The sequence below is a fragment of the Prionailurus bengalensis genome, chromosome C1 (genome assembly GCF_016509475.1).
Source record: "Prionailurus bengalensis isolate Pbe53 chromosome C1, Fcat_Pben_1.1_paternal_pri, whole genome shotgun sequence".
In the NCBI taxonomy this organism is placed as follows: Eukaryota; Metazoa; Chordata; class Mammalia; order Carnivora; family Felidae; genus Prionailurus; species Prionailurus bengalensis.
The window spans coordinates 23,944,356-23,968,755 of NC_057345.1; the positions used below are offsets into that span (position 1 = coordinate 23,944,356).

The window sequence follows — 24,400 nt, forward strand, 5'->3', positions numbered from 1 at the left end:
CTGCCTTCGGATCCCCGGGGCGCCTCTGGACGGCCCTGCCAAGCAGCGGGGTGGCAACCTGTGCCAGCCTGCGATGTGAAGCCCTAAAGCTTTGGCATCTCTGCCGGGCTCTGTGCCAGGCGCCTGGCAGGGCCCCAAGAACTACTTCCAGCAAATCTTCAGCCAACAGCAAAGGTGGGAGAAGCAGGAGGCAGAAGTGGGAAGGGAGGCGTAAAGAGGCCCCTGGAGGCACCGGCTTCAAATAAGAAGGTAAAGCAGGCCTGGGGGTGGGGGGTGGGGGGGCAGTGACGTGGGACTAGGGGAGAGAAAACGGAGACTGCAGGGGAGGCGGGTGGAAGAGAGAAGATGAAAGAAAGCAGGAGCAGGGGGAGAAGGGAAGAGGGAAAGGAGTCAGAGACTTGGGAGGATGTCCAAGCCTCTGGGACCTCGGGGGGAACCTGTGTCGTTACGTGCCTGCAGGGGACGGAGACAAACATGGAGGAGGGGCAAGGCCTCAACAGGAAGGGACACAAGCAAAAGCCACAGAGACCTGGCTGGCGGGGGAAGGGGAGGTCGAGCAGCGCTAGGTTCTTACAGGCAATCCGGGGGAGCCAACAGCACCAGGAAAACCTGGGGGGCCCTGGTGGGAGAAACAGGCAGGTCACAACTCACAAGCACAGTAACCCTGGACATAGTCGGGGGCAGGGGGTCATGGGGAGAGGAGGTCACAGGAATATTTCCAAGGCAGCTGGAAAAGAGACTCAGTGAAGGCAGCTGCTCCTCCCCTCGGCTCCAGGAAGAATGGCTCTGCCGTCGGCAGAGATGAGAAACAGCCCCCAGAGTCCCCCCGAGTCTAGCTGGACACCCTTGCTGGAGAGCAAGCCCATCATGCCTGCCACCTGACCTCCATAGGCCCCCGGCCGGGTGGCTCCCTGGTTCTAAGGTGGCTCCCACCAGCCACTTGTTCTCCAAAGAAAGCATTTTCGGCTCTTCCAGACTTTTCCTGGTCACTTCTATTTTCCTGCCATAACGACACCAGACATCCCTGGTCTGGCCTTCGTAGACCTGTCCTAGAGATGGCCCCACAGAGCAACGCAGCGATGCTGGCCCCTGTAGTGACTGGTGTCACGGAGGCATGAAGAGATCTGGCCAGGTTGCCATACGCTTTCCTGGCAGCCGAGACCACGAGCCAGAAGCCTAGGCCTTCCTGCCAGGGCAGCCTGGGTCCGTGGTGCAGGACACTGTGGGGACGGGGACAGGGAGACATGAGTGTGCCCTTGAGGGCCTCCCCTAAGCAGGACCACGGGCAAAGTGGGACGGAGCAGGCCAGTTCCAGGGGATTCGATGGTGGGGGGGCCACAGTCCCCACAGATGCTCTGATGAGGGAAAGGAGTGGGCAGCAGAATCCCCCTCTTTCTGCCCTGCCCAGTTTCCCGGATACAAGGCAGTAAAAATGGTGTCTGGGCGTGGTGACCCCTTTGAGAGCTTCTCAAGTGGGCCAGGAAACCACGGATACTTACAATAGGGCCTGGAGGACCCGGGGAGCCCCTCATGCCAGGCGGACCCTGCAAAGGAAGCCAAGGGAAATGGACGGAGAGGCCCGGGCCCCACAGAGCCCCAGGGTCTCTGCAGCCTTCCTCCCAGCTCACCACGGCCAGAGTCAACAGAGGCTGGTAGATTTCAAAGCGGGGCCATTCGGCTGACGTTAAACCTTTCATTCAGTTCATTCAATCATCCCCCACACACTTACTGAGCAGCTATTATGTCCCAGGCTCTAGTCCAGGTGCTGGGGACACAGCAATAAAAGGAACATAAAAATCCCTGCCTTGTGGCACTGACAACTCTAGGGGAGAGGTAGGCAAGAACAAATAGAACAGGGGCTGACTCGTGCTCAGTGGATACGTGTGGACTGTTCCTAAACGAATGAAGTACACGGTATTCCGAGGGTGACACGTGCACTGCATGAAGGGGACTAGGGTTTCTAGGGACAATGTGGGGCATGGTCAGCTTTTTGAGAGGGAAGGTCTCCCTGCAAAAGTGATAGTTGAGCAGAGGGGGTCGGGGGGGGGGGGAGGGACGAGCCCTGGAGAAGAGCTGCGGGCAGAGGAAGCGGCTGGCAGGGGCGGAAGGGTGTCCTATGGACCAAGAGCAGCCAGCGTGCCACCAGGGCCAGGGGCTCAGAGCCGCAAGAGGCACCGGATGACCTGACGCTCGGAGACCCCTGAAGGAGCCACCGGAGGGCCCAGGAGGACATCTGGCAGGAATGAAACTGCCCCTAGGAACTGAGGGCCGCTTACATGGAGGCGCCAGCCCCCTTGGGGCCCTGCCCAGATGAGGGCCTGGTCCTACCTCTTCTCCTCTCTGGCCGGGCAGTCCTGGAGGACCGGGCAGGCCAGGACTTCCAGCACAGCCAGGATCCCCCTCGCCGTTGTCTCCCTGGAGTGGGATGGGGACGGTGAGCTGAGCGGCCAGGGCCCTCCCTGTGGGGCCCGGGGCCCGGGCAGGAAGCGGGCACGGGTGCACTCACCCGGGCCTCCTCGGCTCTGGGGCGCTCCCGCTCTGTGAAGCACTGAGGACAACAGGAAACCCTCCGTCAGGTGAGGTGGCCGGGCGCTCTCCCCTCACCAGGCCGCCCCTGAACCCGGCCTCCTACCCGGGCACAGCTGTCCAGGCCTGGCACGCCGGGAATGCCCTGGTCTCCCTTCTCCCCTTTTTCCAGGAGCGCCACTGGGTGGGCCGTCCGCCCCTGGACACAGTCCCCGCAGAGGCTCTGACAAGAGAGAGGAGAGGGCAGTGGGGCGTGGGTCCCAGAAGGCCAGGGCGGGCCGAACGGGGGAACCCCACCCTGAACTCAGCCAAGGCGCCCTGCCCGGCAGGCCTCCCCCCCCCACCCCCCCGCCCACACTCTCTCTTTCCCCAGCCACATCCCTGTGGCGGCTCTGTTCCATCCTCAGGGGACCCAATCCCAACACTGGCTTTGAGTTTTCTCCAGGAAGCAGCTCTGTGGGGCCAAGCCAAAGCCACTTTCCAGACAGGCGTGTGGGAGGAGGCGGAGGGGCCCGCAGAGGGACCATCTGTCCCGGCTGTTCCTGCAACCTGCACCCACTGTGAGGACACGCCGTGAGGATTCAGGCTGAAAAGGCCGGCCCCAAACACCAGCCTCTCTGCCCAAGGGAGCAAAGGAGCGGCTGCAGGAGCCAGGCCCTCTGCAGATGCCCCGCGGGATGGGGTCTGCCCTCTTGCCCCAGCAGATCCCGACTGGCACGGGCTCCCCAGTTCGCCCACCCCTGGGGGGGGCGGGTGTCCCTGGACCCGTCGTCAGGAGCCCCCCGCTCCACCTTCACTGTTCGCTGCAAAGCCCGGGGATGATGGTTGTCACTGACTCAGCGCCCGTGATGCCAGCCATCGGAATAGGCCTGTGCACATTATCACATTCAACCCTGACAGTGCAATGAGGCAGGTAATCTTATAAGCATTCCGGAGATGAGAAAGCCGATGCTCAAAGAGACAGTGTGACTTGTCTCAGGTAAGTGGGAGCCTGTACTGGGCGCTGCTGTGCTGAGGCCAGAGCTGGCACTCTGTCCACGGGCCCGGGTTTCCTCCGGGGTGGCATCTGAGCCCTTCTCCAGACCACACGCGGTTCCGGTTTGGGGTCCTCCACAGAGCACGTTGACTAAGAAGCCGTCAGGTGACATGTTACACGGAGTCGTGCAATCACTTGCCCGGGGGCAGGACTTGGGGGAACCCTGGGCTTGCCGGGAGCCTAAGGGAGAAGAACTGGGGTTTCGGTGCCACACTCCCCTGTGATCAACCTATAGCTGCTGTCAGGAGGTTAACCTGAGTTAACCTCTCAGGAGGTTAACTGCAAGCTGCTTCTGGAGACATCTGCTGTCCAGAGCAAGGGCCGGCCAGGCAGTCCTCATGCTGTGGTCTGACCAGGACCCACGGGGGGAAGTGGGAGGTCCAGGGCACTGGGTAGTCAGTGCTAGAAGGGAGGGGCCCCAGAAGTTGCTGGGCTGGAGGAGAAAAGAGACCAGCCCTCATCTCCAAAGGTGACTGAGCGAGGGAGGCCCGCGTCACCCTCGGTCCAGCCCAGCTTGGGAGGCCCGGCCAGAGCCCCCAGTGAGATCTTGATGGCCTGGCACAGGCCAACCCTGCCAGGACCCCAAGTCCCCTCTCTTGTGCCACTGGAATTGTTCCTGAAATCCCATCACCTCCCTGAATTCTTTCTGCATTGACCAGAGGACAGCTGAAGCCTTCTTCCAGGCCCTCAACCCAGTCCCGTCCAAACCTATGCGACCTTTGCAGCTCGCTGCCTGATGACCCTTATAACTGCACTTGCACCCTCCTGCTCTGCTCTAGAAGCTGCTGGACCCTGCCCCGGTATGACCAGGGTGGCACAGGGCCTCACTGGTGGCTCCCGTGGGCAGGCTTTGGGGCAGGAACGACCCACAACATCCCTCACGTGGGTACCTTCGTGGGATTCCTTCACGCACTCATCCAGCAGGTGAAATGGAGGGTCTGGCAGCAGCCAGGCGCCGTGCTAGGCCCTCGGAGACGGGTGCTTGGAATGCACATTCCCCACAAACAGCTCCGTCTGTAGCTCCCCTGTGCTGTGCTGAGACTTCCTACGATAATCCCCTCCAGGAGACTTCCCTGCCAATTCCTACCCCTCCCCGCCTACCCTCTTACCTTAAGGAGGTGCTGTTCAATTGGTAAGGATCCCTGCAAGAGAGGAGACAGGAGGGCTCCAGGGCTCAGGCAGGTGAGGGGAAGGGGGATGGAGACTTATGGGATCAGGTAGAACCTTGGGAAGCCCCGTGCCACCCCGGCTTCTCCCTGCCTTGCACAAGGGAGAGAAGAGGGTCCCCCTGCATCTAAGGGAGCTGGCATGACAAGTCAGCCCCGGGAGAGGCAGGGAAGGGCAGGGAGGGGGCTGCCCAGTGACGCCTGGCTGGGACCTACCAGTTCGGCCGTTAGCCCAGGCTGTCCGGGCAAACCGGTGTTTCCAGGCACTCCCTGCAGCCAAGAAGAGACACGAGTGAGCGGGCTCTTCTTTTGAGCCCGAAGGCCACCCTGCTTCGTGCCCGCCACCCCCACTGCCTCTTCTCTTCCTGCAGAACCGGGGGCCTGGCTGGCATAAGGCTGGCACCCATTCTTAGCTCAAAACCTCCAGACTGTTTGCAGGGAGAGCCGAGGAGGCCCAGAAGGGTGACCCCCAAAACCAGTCCGATGGGAGTTTTTCCTACATGTTAGAGGGGCATCAGAAATCAGGCAAAGGGGCTTCTGCACCGTAAGTAACGGCGTTTCTTTCTCGCACACGTGTCCTCTGTATTCTCCTTAATCACGGTCTTCCTGGCCAGCTAGGTGCTATCACCTCCAACTTGAAACCGGAGCAACGAATTCAGAGAGGGCAAGTAACTTGCCAAAGGCCACAAGACGAGCAAAATGCAGAGGTGAGGCTCAGAGTCAGGACCACTGGCCTCAACCCCTCCCTTAAGCGTGATTCCGGCACCTTCCTCAAAAAACATTCCCTGGAACACAGCAAGGTGGAGGCTCGGGAGCCAGTTGGTGTGAACCCCAACTACCTGGGTAATTTCTGGAGGGCTACTTGGAAAAAAGAAATCTCTGTGCCTCGGTTTCCTTATCTGTGACACAGGGACAGTTTATGGTGAGGCATAAAGGAGCTCACACACGAGAGGTTTTGCCGCCCAGACTCCCTGTCGCCCCTGCAGGCTCGCGGTGCACATTTGCATATTAAATACCCCGTGGAGGCCAGGAGAATGTTCCCTTTTCAATCCCCAGTGCCCGGCACAGAGGAGGCATGCATTAAATACGTGTCGAGTGAACGCACTGCTGCTCGCCCTGCTCTCCCCACACCGGGATTTCCTTGGCCCGTCCTGAGAGCTGGCCTGCCTTCAAGTCCCGGCTTCCGGTGACAGAACGCACCGCCTTCCCCGGCGAGCCCGCCCTGTTTCAGCCCAGGCTCTAGCGAGGCCCGAGGCATACTGGGGTCGGCCTACCTCCGGCAACCCCTGTGCCACTCGTTCTGCGTCCTGAGTGAGTTACCAGGGTCATGTGCCTAGGACAGGGCCTGGCGCGGGGAAAACACCTCGAACCCATTCGTGATCATCATGCACCTAAATCATTCACCCCTGCTCCCCTCCCCACTGCCCGTGTGTTACTTCAAGCCGGATACTTGGTGATTTTCTTTCCTTGCCCTCCTGGAACCAAATGTCCCACCTGTTGTCCTACTGTTAGAAGCCAGAAGCTACGCACTCACTAGCTACTAACTGTATGGCCTCGGGCACATTGCTTGACCTCCCTGCCTCAGTTTCCCCCGCTGGGAAACGGATGGGGATTACGTGGCATTACATTACTTGGGCAAATACATGCTGTCTATCTCTGGGCCCGCTTCTGAGCCTGAAGACAGGAGCTGCCGGGCCTCCCTTCCCTGAAAAGGCTGCAGGGCCAACCTGGCCAGGAAGACTTGCACCTTGCCTGGCACGGGGCAGGTGCCTATTAGTGGCAGCTTGGCTTGGTCTACGGCACTGGCACCAGACGAGGACTCCGGTGCCTGGGACCAGACTCTGCAGTCACTCTTTCTGCCTTGTTCCCCCAGCGTGGCTTGGCAGGGTTCACACTCCATCAGCGTGTTAATGGGTCACTTTGAAATGACTCTGTGCTGTGTCTCATGCTTCCCCAAGCAAACTGCAAAAGACCCCTGCAGACAGATTCCTGTTTCCTGGTGGTGCGGCAGGGTGCGGGGACACTTGGCAAATGTGTGGCTGGCCCGTGGGGGACTGAGAGTTGGCTCTGGTGCTGAGCTCTTGATGAGACAGAGAAAATTGGATCCCGGCAGAGACTCCCATCAGCCATGGGGACTCACCAGAACAGATTCTCACCCCAGGGTGGCAGCGGGGGATGTATAAAATCTCCAGGGCAGGGGGAGTCGTTTGTAAGAAGCTTCCATGGGATTCTGCTCTGCTTCCTCAGGAGCTGGGGGCCAGACCTGCAGAAGCCTAGGACCTTCAGGAAATGTGACCTGGTGTGCAAACCCTTGGGGAACCGTCCTGCGGGGCAGCGGCAGGGGGAAGCAAATGTTCTGTCCTGGGAAGCCCTGTCCAGCGCGGCCGGTTCCTAGCTGGATGACCTCAGACAAGATATTTCACCTCTTGGAGCCTGTTTGCCTCGCTGTGACTTGGGGATAACACCACCTGCCTGTTGGAGTTGAGGTAAGACTCAAACGAACGAGAGTACGGACGTAAGATAATAATGGAAGTCATGGTCCTAATGATGGCTAATGCCTTCTAAGCATTTACTATGTGCTAGGACATATGGTCCCACACATTTCGCGTGCATTAACTTGCTTCACGTTCACAAAAGCCCCATGAGGTACTTGCTGTAATTATCTCCACTTAACAGATGAAGGAACTGAGACACAGAGAGGGTAAGGAATTTGCCCAGCATCACACCACAACTAGCACAGAGCAGGGCTGGCTTTCAAGGTCAGGTTCATTGGCTCTGGAATGCACGCTCTCATCACAGTGCCACACGGATCTCCCCTCCCACTGCTCTCCCCTCACTGTCTCTGGCCTCCACGCGATTGTCAGGCACAGTCCCGCCTCCGAGCCTTTGCACCTGCTGCTCTCCGCTGTCAGGAACACTCTCCCTCGCTCATTTCCGCTCAGTCTGGACGCCTTCCAACACGCCTCTCCAACATCTTCCTTGCCCTCCTCCCATTTTCTGACCCCACTCCCTGCTTTATCTTTCTCCTTAGCACATACCGCTCTTTTAACATGCTATGTTGTGTTTTATTTTTATCTTGCTTATTGTCTGTGTCTCTTACTAGAATGCACACTCTAAAAGGGGAGGGGTTTTTATTTTTGCCCACTGCTATAGCACCAGCATCTAAAATAGTGTCTGGAAAACAGCAGAGGTGCAAAAAGATTTGTCGCATGAATGAATGTTGGACACCGTTCCAAAACAGGGGAGCTTCACACGATGTACGGAACTATTTGACCCAGATCCTGGGTTCCTGACAGCTGACCAAGGCCTGAGGTTGGCCCGGGTGTCCATAGGGTGTCTGGGTCAGCACAGAGCAGGGTATTCCCTGCTCAAGGAAGGTCCAGGACTGCCCACAGCCCGTGCTAAGGGCTCAGAGCCTCGCTCCCCCACCCCATGCCGCACTGGGGAGCAGGAACACAGAGGAGCGAGGATGGCACGCGTCGGTGTCGGGCGGAGATGCGGCCCACTCAGGGGCCCACACAGACCCCGAGCCCTGCCACCCTGCCACCGCGCCTCCCAAACTCCCATTCTCTTCTCCCCCTTTACCTGCAGCCCCGGCATTCCAGGGGGTCCAGGGGGTCCAGGAACACCCGGGGGACCCTGAGGGAGAGGAGAAGCAATCAGACCCAAAAGAAAGCTCTGCCCCACCGCTGGGGGCAGCGGCATGACGGTGGGCAAGCCACAGGGCGCTGGCGGACAAGTGGAGACACAGAGGAGACAAGCGACACACACCTGCGGGCCCGGCTGCCAGGAGCTGCCCATCCAAAGTCCCGGAGCACCCTGGGTGGGAGTGGGGGTCGCAAAAGAAGGGAGAGGTTATAGGCAACGTTCACACCAAGCGCAGGGCTGCGTGGGGAGGCAGCTGGCTGGGGCGCAAAGCCCTGCGGGGCCCTCGCATGTTGAGCCAACACAGGAAGCCAGGCCTCTCCCCCCCCGGCCGGGGGGAGAGCTCTCAGCATCACTTACCGGCATGCCAGAGAAGATGGGGTCCCCTCGAGAAGGGCAGGAGCACTCCCCTGGCTCGCCCTGAAAAGACAAGAGCCTTTGTCAAAGGGGGGCAAGGATGGGGGACCTTTTGGAAACCAACATCCGGGAGGCAGCACAGGCTCTAGGATAGAGAGGCCAGGGTTTAAATCCAGAATCTGCCTCTTACGACTGTGCCCTTGGGCACCCTGTTCAGCCTCTCAAGCCTCAGTCTCCTCATCTGTAAAATGGGCAGCATAGCACCAAACGCATAGGCCATCAGGAGGATGGAATGGATGAACGCATACAGAGTTCCTGCCCCACGGAAAGCACTCAGCCCTCAAGTTCTAAGCGCTACTGTTATTCCTGTTGGAATAGTAGCAAGGAGACCAGAATGACTCCTCAGCTCCTATCTTCGAGTCCATACATTCCCCCGGGGGGGGGGGGTGCTATAGGGGTTGTTTATTTCTCCACGGTATTGGCCACAGGGCCTGGGGACTTACCTTCTCTCCCTGAGGTCCCTTTTCACCCTGCAGGGAAGAAACACAGTGAGGTGAGTAGATAGGGGTGTGGAGGCGAGACCTGCTGGGGCTTCCTGCCGCCCTGAGGCACTGTACTCACTGGAATCCCTCTGGCTCCTGGAAGTCCTTGCTGCCCATCAGGGCCCTGAGGGGAGAGAGCCCATGGTCAGTGGCGAGCCAGGACAGCAGCCAGCCATGTGGCCCACCGGCAGGGGAGGCCAATGGGACAAGCAGAAGCCTGCACCCCAGTGCCTGTGTCCTAGAGGAGGGGACTCTGGCGTAGGAGACAAGGAGAGAAAGAAGGAGAAAGACTGGCATTTCCTGAGCACCTTCGGGGGGTCAGACACGGGGCCCAGCACCTGTCGGAGAACAGAGTGGGCTCCCCACTCCCATCCCTGCAGGACGGTACCGTTCTGTTTTCCAGGTGAGAAAACTGAGGTTTAAAGAAACTTTGCAATAGACCCACCAGAATCACTGCACCCAGCTATATGCGGCCCAAAGTCCCTGTTCGCGCCCTCTCTCTCCCCCTTTAGTGCTCGCCACACGTTCCATCACAAAGGTCATCTCAGATGACTTAGCAGGAGATGGGAATTTCTGCCCTTAGTTTATCACCAAGGATTTGAAGACTCTGAAAGGCTGTCACTGGCCTAGAGGTCACACAACTTGCACGGTGTGTGGGGCTGGGACTGGGGGGGCCTCCCGGCTGGGGTTCAGCCTGACGGAAGAAGATCTGGAGAAGTCTGCCTGGCTGTTCAGGGGCATTCTGATGGCTGCCTTCCTGTGGGACATGCCACCTTCACACACGGGACTCTCAACTCCACGAGAATCGGGACTGTCTTCACTTTTACCTCTGCCTTTACCCAGGGGCTCCCTGGAACAGCCAGGGACCCTGTGTCTGGGCGACACAGACTGGTTGCATGGATGTGGGCGAGTCCCTGGCCCCTCTGGGCTTCAGGGCACCCTCAAGAGGACCCCATCAGCGATATTGCCACACCGGAACTGGAATTTCTCTAGGGATCCATAAACACAGAAAAGATATCTTTCACTGGGCTGTTTTCAACATTCCCAGAAACCCAAGAGAAATTACACACTTGCCCACGACCCGGCATGGCACAGCCTGGCTGAAAGGTAGCACTGCTTTGATTTAGGCTAGAATCATACCATCTCGTAAAATTCTAGTGGGTTCATGTGGAGTAGACGCTGACTATTATACAGGTATTTGATGAATGAAAATAAGGAAAGGCATTTATTATTACTTAATCTATGCAATTTGTTCAATAGGCACATCTTTTAAAACATGGGAACGAGGGGCGCCTGGGTGGCTCAGTCAGTTCAGCGTCCGACTTCAGCTCAGGTCGTGATCTCATGGTTCGTGAGTTCGAGCCCCGCATCGGGCTCTGGGCTGACAGCTCGGAGCCTGGATCCTGCCTCGAATTCTGTGTCTCCCTCTTTCTCTGCTCACACTCTCTCTCTCTCTCTCTCTCTCTCTCTCTCTCAGAAATAAATAAGCATTAAAAAAATAAATAAATAAAACATGGGAATCGTGGGTGGGACAGGAATAAAGAGAGGTCTTTGAGGGTAATGAGGTTGGTCTAGATAGATCTGTGCTGGCCAGTATGGTAGCCAATAGCCGCATGTGCTTATTTAAAATTTAAATGAATTGAAATGAAATGAAATGTAAAATTTAACTCCTCGGTCACACTAGCCACATTTCGAGCGCTTGAAAACCACGTGGCTACCGGCTACCCTCTCGGGCAGAGCAGAATAGAACACTTCTATCATTGTGGACAGCTCCATGGGGCAGCACCCATTTAGATGAGCCCCCAAGGACCAGGCTTTGAAGTGGGGTGGGTGAGTTAACATATGGGCTTTGAGTCAGACAGACCTGGGTTCAAGTCCTGACTCTGCCTGCTCATTCTCTGGCCTTCCGGGGGACAATGATAGCCAGTCCCTTATAGGGCTGTTGTGAGGTTTAAGTGAATCTCTGTTGCTTTAGAGCTCAGCACAAGGCCTCAGCACAGTCACTGCTCCAGAAATGGTGGTGATCAGTGATGTCATTCAGGTGCCCTCCCCTCCAGACAGTGTGGCTTTCCTTCTCGGAGGCTGGGCCTCTCTCCTCCCCTTCCCCACGCTGTGGGGCCCGGTCAGTCAGCCCTGTGCCCTCTTCCCAGCAGCACCAGCCCGGCCCCAACAGGGCCTCCAGCACAGAGCACAGACAGGACCCTTACCGGAGGCCCAGAGACACTGGCACCAGGGGGCCCCATCGGCCCGGCAGCTCCTTTCAGCCCCGGAGACCCCTGCAGAAGAGAGAGCACAGAGGCTAACGGCGTCAATCGGGCAGGTGAGACGCATCAGACCAGGTGTTGGGTGGCCCACCGTTGGGCATCACTCACTCCCATGTCCCCGTCCCCCCTGCCAGGGCACTCAGAAGCACCGCAGGTCTAGCGCCCTACGAAGCAGAGGCTCACCTTGGCACCTTTCTCTCCGGTGGGGCCAGGTGGTCCCCGAGGTCCCGGAAGCCCCTGCAGACAGAAGGAAGCACAGTTCCTTAACCCCTGGCCCGAAGTGGCCCCTTCCCCCGCCAGACTCCTCTAGGCCAAAAGCAGACGTACCTGAATGCCAGGCAAACCCTGAACTCCAGGTTCCCCCTGCAATTTAGAAAAGACAGACTGGGCCACAGGCCCTGCCCCACTGGCAGACCTGGTCTGGGGTGGGGTATCTGCCAGCCCAAATTCAAGAGAGCTCCCCGGCAAGACCGTGAGGGTCAGAGAGGCGGGGGTCAAAGCCAAGGTCCCCCGCAGGAGTGATGACAGCCCAGGGCTACAGCCCAGTTCTTCTTCCCAAAGCTGTGCCCTTGAGCACTGGAGGCCAGGCAGAGCCCCATAGTTTTGGGGACAGATAGGCGTGGGCAGATGGTTAATAGAAGTATTGGGAAGCTGGGGGCAGGCAGGCCAAGGGAAGGCTAGAGACTCACCTGCGGCCCCTGGATTCCCCTTCCCGGAGGTCCAGGCTCTCCCTGAAGAGACAGAAGGACAAACCTTGGCTTGGTATTCCCCCCTCACCCAATAGCCTCTTCCCCAGCCTCTTCTCCCTTACCCCCGCACCTCCACCTTCTCCCTTCTCTGGGGTTGATCTTCCCCACTCCAGGCCCATGCCCCCCACCGCCAACCCTCACCACACATACCTGCAGCCCAGGCTCCCCATACACACACCTACCTGGGTGCCCTTCAGTCCTGGGGGCCCTTGAACTCCAGGTAGACCAGGCTGGCCCTAAAAGATACAGGTGGCCCATGGGTCCCACAGGGAAAAGGGTGCAGGTGGGAGAGAAGGCAAAGCTCAGGCAGGGAAAGACCAGAGGGCAGGTAGCCAGAACTCACCGGTTTCCCAGGCCGGCCCACACCTTCTGGGCCCGGCTCTCCTTTGGGGCCCGGCTTCCCAGGCAGTGCTGCCGTGCTCGGCACCGCCCCCTGCAGGCTGGGGCAGGCAGTGCAGCCATCACCCTGGTCAGAGAGAGGCGCAGCCAGCGGTCCTTGAGCCAGGGCTGACAGGCAGGCCAGGAAGAGGCACCGGAAAGGGGGGGGGGAGGTCCCTGCGCTCCTCTGAGAGCTCTGCCCCTCCACTGCCCCCACCTCGGTCTGGGAAATCAAAACACGCCCCGACCCTCCCTGCTCTTCCCCTCCCTGCCTTGCAGAAGCCTGACTCCGCAGTCCTTCACCTCATTAGCTCTCAGCCCCATTTCTTTTTGTCCGGGCAACAAAGTCCCCCCTACCCGACTGACCTTTTCTCCTTTCGGGCCCGTGGGGCCCCGCACGCCAGGCTCTCCCGACAGTCCCGGCCGCCCCGTGGTGCCTGGCACTCCAGGATCTCCAGGGTTCCCAGCATCACCCTGTAAAGAGCAGGCTTCAAGGAGGGCAGAGGTGGCCCAGCTGGGGGCAGACTGCCTCTTGGGAACTAAAGGCACTCAGAGCCCTTTGCTGGGGCCTGGGGGCTGCCCAGGGAGTGGAGAGCGGGCACAGGGCGATCAGGAAAAGGAGGTGGAAAGCGCCTCAGAGAGGCGGTGCCCACCCATGCCCACGAGGCTCTCTCACCTTGTTCCCCTTCGGTCCACGCTCTCCAGCCTTGCCCTGGGGAGAAAGCATTTCTAGTACCCACTCACTCATAGCGGACACCCCTAAGCGTCTGGCACCGTGTTAGACCCAGGGAACTCAACAGGGCACAAAACAGTCCAAAATCTCTTCTCTCGTCCTAGCGAAGCAATGCTGGATAGATTAAGAGAGGAGCCGAGCCAGAGTCCTGTCTGGGTGACCCCCGGCAAGCTGCCTAACCTCTCTGTGACTCGGTTTCCTTACCTGTCAATGGGAATGCTAAGAATGGCGTTGGCTTCTACCCTGTAGAGTCCTTGTGACATTAGACGAGCTAACGTGTGTGAAGCAGTGTGTGGCACCCAGCATACGCTATGGCAGTGCTCGCTGTGACCAGTAGAGCGAGGACAATAATAATCAGTCCCGTGGTAACCATGGGTCATCCTGAGCACCGCAAAGTGCTTCACACACGCGATTCCTAGGCCCTAGGTGTTGGTGATTGCAACACCACCACGCAGAGGAAACAGAGGCACAGAGAGAACAGTAACGTGTTCAAGTCAAAGCGTGAGTGAAAGGCAGAGCTAGAATCTGAACCCAGGCCCGCCTGGTCCCGAGTTGGTGCTCTTTCTTTCGTAGGCCCTGCCAGGCCGGGTCCCAGGATGAAGGGCTGAGGCATCCTCTGGGGACAGAAGCACCGACCCTTCCATCGACTCCCACCTACTCCCCACCATCCAGGGAGCCAAAAGACCTGGGCAGGGTTCGTCCCTTCCTTTGTGCCTCTCCTGCAGCAACCTGGGAGCTCACCTGTTTCCCTGGCAAGCCAAAGCCCGGGGGCCCAGGCTCTCCCTTCTCTCCAGGAGGGCCAGGCAAGGCCACCGCGTAGCTGTCCCCATCCTGAGGCTCGGACAGGGCTGGGCATGGCTCACAAGGCTCCCCCTGCCAAGTGATGACACAGGGTTGGGGGATACCAGGCCGGGCCTGGGATCGGGGGCTGGGGAACGGAGCCGGGCCTGACACAGCGTCCCTGCTGGGCGAGAGATATCTCAGGAGAGATCGCGGGAGGACAGGCAAGAAATGAAGGTGGGGGCCAAGTCATCAAGGGTCTTGAATGCCATGCTAAGGAGTAAGATGTTACCCTCAGGCAGTGGGGAGCCTTGTGGGGATTGAATTAGAGCAAGATAAGTGTGTGTTTAGGAAGTTCACCCTGGCTGCAGAGGGGAGAGTGTCGCCAGACTCACCTTCTCCCCTTTGATGCCTGTGGATCCCACTGGCCCTGGTGGACCCTGTGTGATTAAAAAAAAAAAAAAAGAGGCCACGTGTGAGGCCCAGCACCTGCCTGGGCTATGCTGGGGCACAGTCCACGTCTGTCGTCCCCCCCCCAGTAGTAGGTAGCACCTCCCGTCTTGCCCTTTTCCCAAGAGCTGTTGTTTCTAGAGCACTTACCGGCCGGCCAGCTGGCCCTGCCTCCCCAAAATTACCCTGTGCAAAGCAGAGAGCAAAGGGTCAAAGAGAGGGTGCTGAGTCAGTCCCCAGCCACAAACCACAAAAGTTGCCTCTTAGGACGTCTAGACTACCTCTCTCATCTCCTGGCTAGGGAAACTGAGACCAGGGATTTCCCCAAGGTCCCCAGAAGAGTCTGTGGCATGTTCCCCAGGCTCACTTCACAGAATCCTAGCCCCGCACGCAGCCCTCACCCAGCACACGAAGATCATTAGCTCATTCATTTGTTCACTGGATGCCTACACGGCTGTGCCCCGAGCAAGGTGCTGGTGGGTCGCAGTGAACAGCACGCCCAAACACCTTGTGCAATTTACACACTTGTGGGGGACAAGAAGTAGTTTTTAAGTCACGGTAAGTGTAAACAGCCAGGAGGGCTATGAAGGGCACAGACACAAGGGAGGCCATTTTGGACAGGGTGGTCGGAGAAGTGTTGACCACAATTATTATCAGAAAGACGAGAAGAAGGCCATCCAGCAAAAGAATAGGGGGAGGGGGGAAGAGAGGGAGAACGTACGAGATGGTGGGAGCCACGAGTACAGAATCTAAGAGGTGGGGACATTCCTGGTTCCAGAGCGGAAGGAGGCCAGCACATCCACAGCCCCGGAAACGGAAAAGGAAACGGAGGAGAGGAGAGCCGGAAGAACCGGAAAGGCAGGCAGGGTCCGGCCAGGGTCTTGTTAAGCATAGCAGGACTTTGCTACAGAGTCAATCATGAAGGATTTTAAGCAGGGAAATAATGAAACCCGAGTTCTTTTTGCAAGGGCACGTTATGTTAGCTGCTGGGTGGCAAACGGGCTGTGGATGAGCTACGGTGGCCACAGGCAGGCCAGACTGGGGGGCTGCCGCCAGAGTCCAGGTGAGACTGGTCGGGACTCAGATGGCGGTGGCGCTCACAGAGGTGGAGAGGAGCGGGGGAAGCTGACAGAGATGCCTGTTGGCAGGACTCGGGGAGATGACGTGGGGGAAGGCAGGGATCCAGGCTGCTGCAGGTTTGGGATCTGAGGAGCCGGGGACGTGCCATTTACTGGGACAGAGAAATCTAGAAGAGGAGGCAGCTGTGAAGTGAGGGTACAGGGGCCCCGTCTTGAGAAATGACGGGTGTGGTTTGCCTGGCAGAGCAGAGTCCGAACATATATTTTGGTATTTCTCACGCTTGGACACGCATCCACCCGTGGAAGCCCTCATTTGGGTAACACCGCATTGTAAGTTCAACGCTGTCATTTGTCCCCAACACAATCATAAATACAAATGTGAACACGGGCACTGAAATCGAGTAACCCAGCCGAGCGGCGAAGATTACAGACTCCCAGTTCTACACCCGAACACCCATGTGACCTTGGGTAACTGACTTGGCCTTCTATGCCTCTGATTCTTCATCCGTAAAATGACAATAATGGAGTAGCTCCCCCCAAAGGTTTTAGGGGGATGAAACAAGTTAATACGTGCCTAAGCACTTGGAACGGTGCCCGGCACATCGTAAGTGGCAAAGGAGAGGCAAATATCGTTATTTTATTAAAAGGTAGTCTTAAACGTGCTTAGTTGTTTTAGATTATCAATAAAATAAACACACGGCACTAAGGAGTTCTCTTGGAGAAGGCAAGGGCTCTTCCAAATAAGCTCATTGACTCCAGTCTGCAAAGCGCGGATGAATTTATTTCACTGTGGGTTTACAGTTTGCTCTCTCGTCTGTATCGTCCCTATTCCCTGCCTCCCTGCCAAGAAACCGTGGCGTCACTGACAGCTAACCCAGAGCTCACCTTCTCTCCTTTCAGCCCTGTTGGCCCTGGAGCCCCAACTTTCCCCTGAAAAACAACCAAGTCACAGTTAGAGCACCTTCCCACTCCCACCCCTGCAAAACCCCATGGTTCCAGGGTCCCCCCAGAAAGAGAAAGGCCAGCTTGGAATTACGAATGCCACAACTCCAGCGGTAGCCGGGCACTTGGAGATTCTAAGAGGGAACTCCGGGGCAAGCAACCCGGGGGGGCATAGGGGTGGAGGGAGAGACCAGGCTGCAGGCCTGGGACACGTGCCTCAGGGCCTCCTTCCTGGTCTCTGCCTTGAGACTCGGGGGCTGTGGGGCCAGGGAAGCCACCAGTGTGGCAAAGATGGGTTGGTCACTCACCGGAAGGCCGGGCAAACCGAAGCCAGGGAGGCCCATGTCTCCTTTGGTCCCTGTAGAGGGCCCAAGATGCTGGGCCCCTACCGCTAAGCTGCAGGACAAGCAGGAGTCCCCCTGGGGAAGGAAGTGAAAGAATTGGAAAGGCTCCCAGGAGTCAGAGGGGGGCAGCCAGGGGACCAGTGTTCCCTTACCTTCTCTCCTTTGGGACCTTGGATGCCAGGGTCTCCCTGCAGGGGAAAAAGGTTTATTGGCTGAGACTGGGCACGTCGGGGCACCCCAAACTTCCTAGCCATATGCGAGGACAGCAATGGTACATACCACAAACCCTTCAAATACCCAAGGGTCCTGTGGGGTTCAAGATTAGCACCCAGAGCCGGGGCTCATCAACCCATGTAATAGATGGAGGAAATCAGGCCAGGCTAAGCTACCTCACTGGAAAGTTCCTGTACCTACCCTATCACCTTTCCATCCAGCAGATCTCAGGCCCTCCTGAAAGAAAGTGTCAGTGAGGGAGTGGGGTGGGGAGTCAAGGCCAGGACCCGAACCCGCCCCAGCCCACTCCCTTCCTCCACCCCCAACCAATCCCCAATCGCCAGGAGGAGGGCCAGCCTCACTCACTATAAGGGTGGGCTCCACCCCAGCTTGCCCAAAGGGCATCTTAGAGCCTCCTCAAGAACCCTAGGAGGTAGCTGTGGAGACGTGGGTGACTTTCTAGCCCAGCCCTAAACTCTATGGTTCAGCCCCCCTACCCTCAAGCTGAGAGCAGGGACCCTCTGCCCACAATCTCTCTATGGCCAAGAGATGTACCCAGTCCCTCTGCCAAGTACCCAACTCCTCTTCACAACCACGCCTGCAGGTTTTTGTGGTGCCCCTCAATGGCGCCCCTCCTTGGGCACTCACCTTGGCTGGTGCAGGATCACCTGGTTCCCCCTTGGGCCCTGGTTTTCCAGGGAGCCCTACGAAACTCTGGAACCCTTCAGGCAGCGTTGGGCACACTTCACAGGGGTCACCCTAACAGAAGGGAGAGACCGTGAGCAGACAAGTTGAGGCCGAGACCCCGAGGAAGACAAGGAGCCCTAGACATTGGATGTGCCGGCACCCTACCCCCAACATCAAGGTGGACAGTGGGATCACTGGAGGGGCCTTCTGTTCAACTGACTCATTCACTCCACTTACGGTTCCTGGACATCACAAAACGATATCCTCACAATAAGCCACGAGAAGCCACTGTGTCCCATTTACAGATGTGGAAACTTAGGCGCAGAGGAGCTAACTGACTTGCCACATTCATAAACCATGTGAGCGGCCGAGGCAGGATTCAAACCCTGCTGTCTAACTCCCAAGCCAGGCTCTTGATTCAGTAATTATGCACACACCGTAGGAACAAAGATGGGGTCTGCTAGAGAAGGTCCAGTAGCCCTGATGCTCAGAGTGTCGCCTTCAGAGAGGAGATCCCACTCCCACCATACCCTGGTGCAACCCGGCCTGGGACTCACCTTCTCTCCCTTCAGCCCCGGCACCCCTGGCTTCCCCTGTTGGAGACGAAGCAGTGAACATCAGTGCCGGGCAGAGAGACTGATAGGCCAAGAGAGGGCCCCCCTCTCTCTGGAGGCCTTGGTAGAGCAGCCCTGGGCATGGTGGGCAACAGCACCCCTTCCCCACCGGACTGGGCTTACTTACAGGTTTCCCACCGGGACCTTCCTTTCCTGGCACCCCCGCGCTGCCCTGCGGTCAGAAGAAGTATTAAGGGGGAGGCTCCTGGCCATGACCTCAGCCCATTCACCCCTCCCCCACTTAGTCCTTTCTCAGACTCCCTCTGTATACCCCTGTATACCCCTTCCCTGGTACAGCAGGTCAAGAGGAATCTAGGTGACGCCAGAGGAACCATAGCAGACAAGACAGTCAGACGTTTCCAGGGCACAAGATCCTAAAATAAGCCCGGGCCTTCTAGTTAAGGCCTCTCTGGTCATTACTAGACTTAGGCCTATCTGTCCCCATGTCTGGAACCCAGGCCAGGGCTCCCATGTCAGCAAGCACTGGGATGGGGACACTCCCCACCGAGGGGCCTGGGATGGGGACACTCCCCACCGAGGGGCCTGGTTGAGTTGAGCCAGCCTCAGCTGAACGCCTGGCTCCTGCCCCCCATGGATGCCTGCTGCCCCTGGACCGCTCTCCTCTCTCCTTCCATCATGCAGGGAGCTCCCCCAAGCGCCCCTGACCCTGCCTGTGCTTACCTTGTCTCCCTTAGGGCCTGGCGGGCCACCCGGGTCCCCCTGAGGGCAGAAAGAGCATCAGCCAGAGGCTTCCTAGGGAGCCCCCACATCACAGTAAGACCAACGCTAGCCCCCTCCTTTCAACCAGGACCCCCAGACCGAGCCTTATCTCCCCAGCCCTGGCCAGGCAGCAGAAGGGTCTCCGAGGAAAGAATAGCAGAAGGGGCAGGAAGTACTCACCGGGGTCCCAGGAAGTCCTATCCCAGGGGCCCCAGGGAGGCCAGGGGGCCCAGGCTCTCCTGCCAGTCCCTCAGGCCCAACAAAGCCAGGGTCTCCCTGGCACAGACACAAGGCAGGTATGAGAGAGTCGCCGCCCCAGCCCCACCTCCCACTCTCCATCGCACAGATACCCACAACTCACCTTCTGCCCTTTGGGTCCCATGACGCAGATCTCCCCTGGCCGGCCCTGTGGGGTCGGGGAAGGTGGAAGAAAAGCCTGAGGCCCTGAGGCAGCAGCCCTGCTGAGAAGAGGCCACACCTACCTGCCCACCCTCAGTGCCCCTCTCCAAAGCCAGACTCCATCCCTGTGTCCCAGGGTCATCAGAGGTCAACCTCTGGGCATTAGAGATCAGGGGCTGTTAGGCTGGGAGCCAGGGCTCCTGGGTTCAGGTCCTTTTCTGTCCCCTCTTTGCTCTGCTTCCTGGGGCACAGCCTCCCCCTTTCTGGGGAGCAAGGCTAGCAGGCTGGGTTCTGATGGCAAAATCCAGCATTTCACTGAGAGACACGGGGTTGTGGTGAGGAAGGGTCCCCAGCATCGTACGTCTCGGCCTGGCTTTCCCGGCGAGCCCTTAACGCCTCCGTCTCCCTTCTCGCCTTTCTGGCCCTAGGGAAGGAAAAGGCAAAGTGACTGGGGTTGAAAGAAGGGGCCAGAAGAACCAGAGCAGCTCTAGCTGGAGGAAGGACAGTTGCCTTCTAGACCCCTGGTCTCTGCCTCCCCCGAGACGGAATGGCTTCAGTCACTACAGGAAAGTAGACGACAGAAAGAACTTTCGAACCAGCCAGGCCACTCTCGGGGAGTCTATGGCATTGCCCTCTGGGTCTGGTGGGAACTTGGACAGGACAGGGTGACTGGGAGGGAGAGTGAGTAGTGCCAGCTCTGTGCCTTCCATAGGGATGGTGGCCTTCTTCCTCTGGGAAGATTCCAGACATCTCTTTCCTCAAGTCTACAAGGCCCACGCACCTCCTTGCCACCCACCCCTCCAAATCCACGCCCATTACCTTCTGGCCCGTAGAGCCCGGAAGTCCTGAGGGTCCCTGAGATAAGGCGGGGACACAAAAGAACGGGTGAGGGAAGGCGGGCGAGGCTGGGCCAGAACCCCACCGCCCTGCCCTATCCCTGGTCCCACACTCACCAAGGCTCCTGACTCTCCCTTCTCTCCCTTCGGGCCTTCTGCACACTGAGCAGGGAGATAAGGCGTTGAGAGGGTCCCGGGGTCACCCTGTGGCCTTCCCCGGGGGCTGACCCCATAGTGGTCTTGAAGTAGGCCTTGCCTCCAGGTCTTACCTGAAGCGGGGCATCCGGGGAGATCCGGACACAGTCACTGCCCTGTGGGTAGGGAACAAGGGATCAGGGGTGGGACCCTGTTCTGAGAAGGTTGGGCTCAAGAATCCCGCAGTCCCAGCAGTCACTCTCTAAGGACCCCTAAAAACTAGACGTTTCCCCATACTAACTCCTAGAAAGACCCTACCCCTCCGCCCCCGTGTTCACACGCCAGCCCAGCCTCAGGGCACGGCCGGGGAGGGCCCCGCGGTGGGCCCGGCTGGGGCACTTACCCGGGCTCCCTTCTCTCCCTTGGGGCCTGATGGGCCAGGAAGGCCTCGCTCACCTCTCCCTCCCTGTGGACGAGATCAAATCGGGGGCTGGGACCAGAGGGACCACACGGGAGCCTTGAGGAAGCTCTCCCAGTCTGAATTCTCTACACATCGACCACACAAGGGTGTTTAAGTGAGCACACTAGCCCCCAACCCCCAACCGTGCACGCAGCATATGGATTCCATATGCATTCGTCCATATGGCCCTCCCACCCCAAGAGGCTATATTTGGCAAATCTAGAGTCTCACACAGAGGGTACTCCCCCCACGCCCCTACTCAAGCACGCAAGCTCGCACGCAGCCCGCCCGGGGCCACATGGACGCATGTGCGTGGACACGCACACGTAGAATGACAGAGCCGGTGATGGCGAGAGTCAGGCCCCCTCGGTTCAAATCCTGCCCCCGCCACCTACTGGCACGTGACTCAGGGCAAGTCGCAAGTCACCTCTCTGAGCCTTAGGGTCTTTAACGACAAAAAGGGATTCAGGGGGCCGTGGCAAGGACGGAACATGACGCCACAGGCCAGGTGCTCAGCGCGGGGCCTGGCACTCACTGGGCCCCCACACGAAGGCGGCCCCCGGAAGTGGTGCTACATACTCTCCGGCTCCCACCAGCACGCTGTCGCACCTTCACGCGTGCACGGCCTGTCCCGTCGCTCACAAGCCGCACGGGGCTGTCGGGCCCACGGGCACACGGGCTCGCTCTCCCCATCACAGCGGGCCACGCACAGGAGAACATGTGTCCCAGGAAGCACGTCGCCAGACCCCCACACGATCACTCTGACACCCCCAGTCCCACACAGGGGCACAGCTGGGTCTCACTCAGTGTTTTCTGAAGCAAAATGATAGGACCTGTCCCCCCTGGATGCTTGAGGAGGCAGGAAGGCAACACGTGCACAAGTGAGGCCCAAAGCCCGATGCCAGGAGGAGCCAGAAAAGGGGAGCTCATCACATCCTTACACACGTGCACAACCCCCTACTCTCTCCAACACACACACACACACACCCACACACACACACTCACCTCCCACACACATAGGGTTGGGTAGCCCTAATATAAACACACAGCCACAGGGTCACATGCTGTGAGACAGGCTGGGACTGACTGCCAAAGAGGGCAAGAGTGTCCTGTTCTCCATCTTGGACTCACCTTGGGTCCAGAAGGACCAGTTGTGACCTGGATGGGGGGGTGGGGAGGCAAAGAGAACATTATACCGCAGCGATGGAAAGAACACCGAGGGCACAGAGAAGGCAAGCAATTAAGCCAGGGCCACACAGCATTGTGGCTGCACCAACAACAGCCTGAATTCCAGCCCCTGCTCTGCCTCCCAGGCCAAGCACCACACCGACTTTATATCCCAAGGCTGTCAGACTTGCAGAGGGGTCTAACCTACCTTCTCTAAACCGCCTGACTTTGGCTAGCTCCACCCCCTAGTTGTTAGGATTGCACCGCTGCGCGGTTGCCATGGTAACTCCTGCATACCTGGGGACCATCAGCCTCACCAGATTTGGTGGGGGGCTAGATGGAAAGAAGGCCAGGCAGCAGAGGGGGTACTTCCTGATGTCCCCCGAGGTCAGGGGGCTTGGAGCCAAGGGCAGCCGGGATTATGCCATTCGTGGACCAACGTGGTACGTCAATTCAGGATGTCAGGCCGTGGGAAAGTAATGACTCACGCTACCCACAGAGGAAGCACAGTTGGGTACCAGCTGTGCTCTCACTGAGCCCCTCTCCCTTGTCTTTCTAGACCCCCAGAGGGAGGCTGGACCAGAGCCAGCTGGAGAGGGATAGGAGGGGGGTCCGGAGTCAACATGTGTTTGGGCACCAGTGCTGGGCTGTGTCACCCTGAGTCAGCCTTCCCCTTCTCGAGGCCTCCAGGGTGATGTGGGAGGCCTTCAAGCAGAACAGCCCTGAGTCTTCGTGGGGGAACGGAAAGCTGGGATCATCAACTAAGGTCCTGATCCCACCAGTCACCACCCTGTCCCCAGTGCATTGCCCAGAACACAAGCCGTGAGGCTTCCTTCCGTGCAGCCCTTGGTGGGGCTGGGGTGGGCGTCAAGGCCAGCTCTGGGGGATGGGCAGGGAGGCGGTGTGATAAGAGCACAAAGACCCCCTTGTGCTTACCAGGCCAACCTCTAACCCACTCCCAGCCCCCGCCCACCCCACCCTGCACACGCTCTATTCACTCACATTGCTCTCCCGGGTACCATGGACGCAGGGTGGGCACTGCAAGGGAAGAATGGGCCAGGAGGTCAGTTCTGAGAGCCTGGGACCAGCCCTCACCACCCCATTCCCCCGCTCACACACAGCGAGCACACAGAACATCACGTGTGTCCTGTGTGAAGTCCAAGGGAGCAGGAAGATGGGAATCCTACCAAACAAGCCTCATCTCCCAACTCTCAGCAACCCAGAGCCATTTCTCACCGTAGCCCAGAAAGGAAGAGCAGTGCAATCTGGGTCACACCGCATGTGGGGGGCAGGGTGAGGCCCAGGATCTGGGGTCCCGTAGCCAAGGCCCGGACTCTTCCCGCGATGCATATGGCCGCTTGCTGCCCACACAGCAGGAGTGTCCAGGACTAAGCCCACCCCCCACCCACCCACCCACCCAAGGAGAGAGGCAGCAGGTGGACAGGGCCCAGCGTTGAGCCCCGAAGGAATGCTGGGAGCTATGTAGTCCTCCCAAACCCCTACGCCCAGCCTCCAGTGCCCCAGAGCCTTGTCCAAAGGGTTCATGTTGGCACCTCCTCTTTGCCAGTCTAGATGGGAGGCTTACCTCATCGGCCGCTGTCTCCTGACGGGCCTGGGAAGAGGGAGGGCATGGTAATGGGCAGGAAGCAGAGGGTACGAAGCACTGCTTCCAACACTCCTACCCAAGAACTGCCAGGAGCGGGTGCCCTACACAGTGCCAGTTACTGTCTGTCTCGCCCCCTGTCATCCTTCCTTCCCAGAGCTGGCTCCTATACATCCTAAGCTCTGTCCAGGAGTGGGGGCAGGTGGAAAGAATGTGGGAGTAGAGTGGCTTAGTCAAGGGGTTTACAGAGGGCGCGGAGAGCAGACCGAGGACACCGTGAACTCCTCCCCCTATACCCACTGTCTCTACCTTTGTTCCCCTTTCTGCCTTCTGGCTGATGCTTCCTGTCAGCTGGGCATCCACCTGGGCAGAGAGAGCAAACAGGAACTGTTGAAGAGGGGGCAGCGCAGGGGCCCATGCTGGAAAGGGGCACCCAGGTAGGGGCATGGACCCCAGGTACCCCCTCAGCGGGCACATCCCAAGGCATCAAGAGCCTGCTCAGGCCCCTGGCACTCCCACAGGCCCCCCCCTTCTTTTCCCCCCACCCACGTGATGTCGGAGAAAACAAGACCATG

General features: G+C 58.7%; 1 protein-coding gene across 7 annotated transcripts in view; it reads right to left on the reverse strand.

Moving 5' to 3' along the window:
* Window positions 1–24,400, reverse strand: part of COL16A1 (collagen type XVI alpha 1 chain) — a 49,583-nt gene that overhangs the window by 17,720 nt on the left and 7,463 nt on the right. The window contains exons 9-50 of one of the 7 annotated variants that reach the window (XM_043574355.1): window positions 24,135–24,188; window positions 23,808–23,834; window positions 23,225–23,260; window positions 22,187–22,213; window positions 20,999–21,061; window positions 20,730–20,771; window positions 20,578–20,622; window positions 20,444–20,479; window positions 19,986–20,048; window positions 19,587–19,631; window positions 19,406–19,501; window positions 19,187–19,225; window positions 18,633–18,677; window positions 18,449–18,484; window positions 17,853–17,963; window positions 17,406–17,441; window positions 17,144–17,179; window positions 16,956–17,066; window positions 16,591–16,635; window positions 14,777–14,812; window positions 14,572–14,616; window positions 14,138–14,269; window positions 13,340–13,375; window positions 13,030–13,137; window positions 12,629–12,751; window positions 12,468–12,521; window positions 12,226–12,267; window positions 11,864–11,899; window positions 11,720–11,773; window positions 11,480–11,548; window positions 9,352–9,396; window positions 9,234–9,260; window positions 8,734–8,793; window positions 8,500–8,547; window positions 8,314–8,367; window positions 4,945–4,998; window positions 4,672–4,704; window positions 2,633–2,749; window positions 2,507–2,548; window positions 2,329–2,415; window positions 1,500–1,544; window positions 575–619 (exon numbers count right to left, since the gene is read on the reverse strand). In XM_043574355.1, coding sequence (XP_043430290.1) covers window positions 575–619; window positions 1,500–1,544; window positions 2,329–2,415; window positions 2,507–2,548; window positions 2,633–2,749; window positions 4,672–4,704; window positions 4,945–4,998; window positions 8,314–8,367; window positions 8,500–8,547; window positions 8,734–8,793; window positions 9,234–9,260; window positions 9,352–9,396; window positions 11,480–11,548; window positions 11,720–11,773; window positions 11,864–11,899; window positions 12,226–12,267; window positions 12,468–12,521; window positions 12,629–12,751; window positions 13,030–13,137; window positions 13,340–13,375; window positions 14,138–14,269; window positions 14,572–14,616; window positions 14,777–14,812; window positions 16,591–16,635; window positions 16,956–17,066; window positions 17,144–17,179; window positions 17,406–17,441; window positions 17,853–17,963; window positions 18,449–18,484; window positions 18,633–18,677; window positions 19,187–19,225; window positions 19,406–19,501; window positions 19,587–19,631; window positions 19,986–20,048; window positions 20,444–20,479; window positions 20,578–20,622; window positions 20,730–20,771; window positions 20,999–21,061; window positions 22,187–22,213; window positions 23,225–23,260; window positions 23,808–23,834; window positions 24,135–24,188 — 2,385 coding nt within the window. The remainder of the gene's footprint in view (window positions 1–574; window positions 620–1,499; window positions 1,545–2,328; window positions 2,416–2,506; window positions 2,549–2,632; window positions 2,750–4,671; window positions 4,705–4,944; window positions 4,999–8,313; window positions 8,368–8,499; window positions 8,548–8,733; window positions 8,794–9,233; window positions 9,261–9,351; window positions 9,397–11,479; window positions 11,549–11,719; window positions 11,774–11,863; window positions 11,900–12,225; window positions 12,268–12,467; window positions 12,522–12,628; window positions 12,752–13,029; window positions 13,138–13,339; window positions 13,376–14,137; window positions 14,270–14,571; window positions 14,617–14,776; window positions 14,813–16,590; window positions 16,636–16,955; window positions 17,067–17,143; window positions 17,180–17,405; window positions 17,442–17,852; window positions 17,964–18,448; window positions 18,485–18,632; window positions 18,678–19,186; window positions 19,226–19,405; window positions 19,502–19,586; window positions 19,632–19,985; window positions 20,049–20,443; window positions 20,480–20,577; window positions 20,623–20,729; window positions 20,772–20,998; window positions 21,062–22,186; window positions 22,214–23,224; window positions 23,261–23,807; window positions 23,835–24,134; window positions 24,189–24,400) is intronic. The other 6 variants (XM_043574356.1, XM_043574358.1, XM_043574357.1 and 3 more) reach the window with 6 other exon arrangements.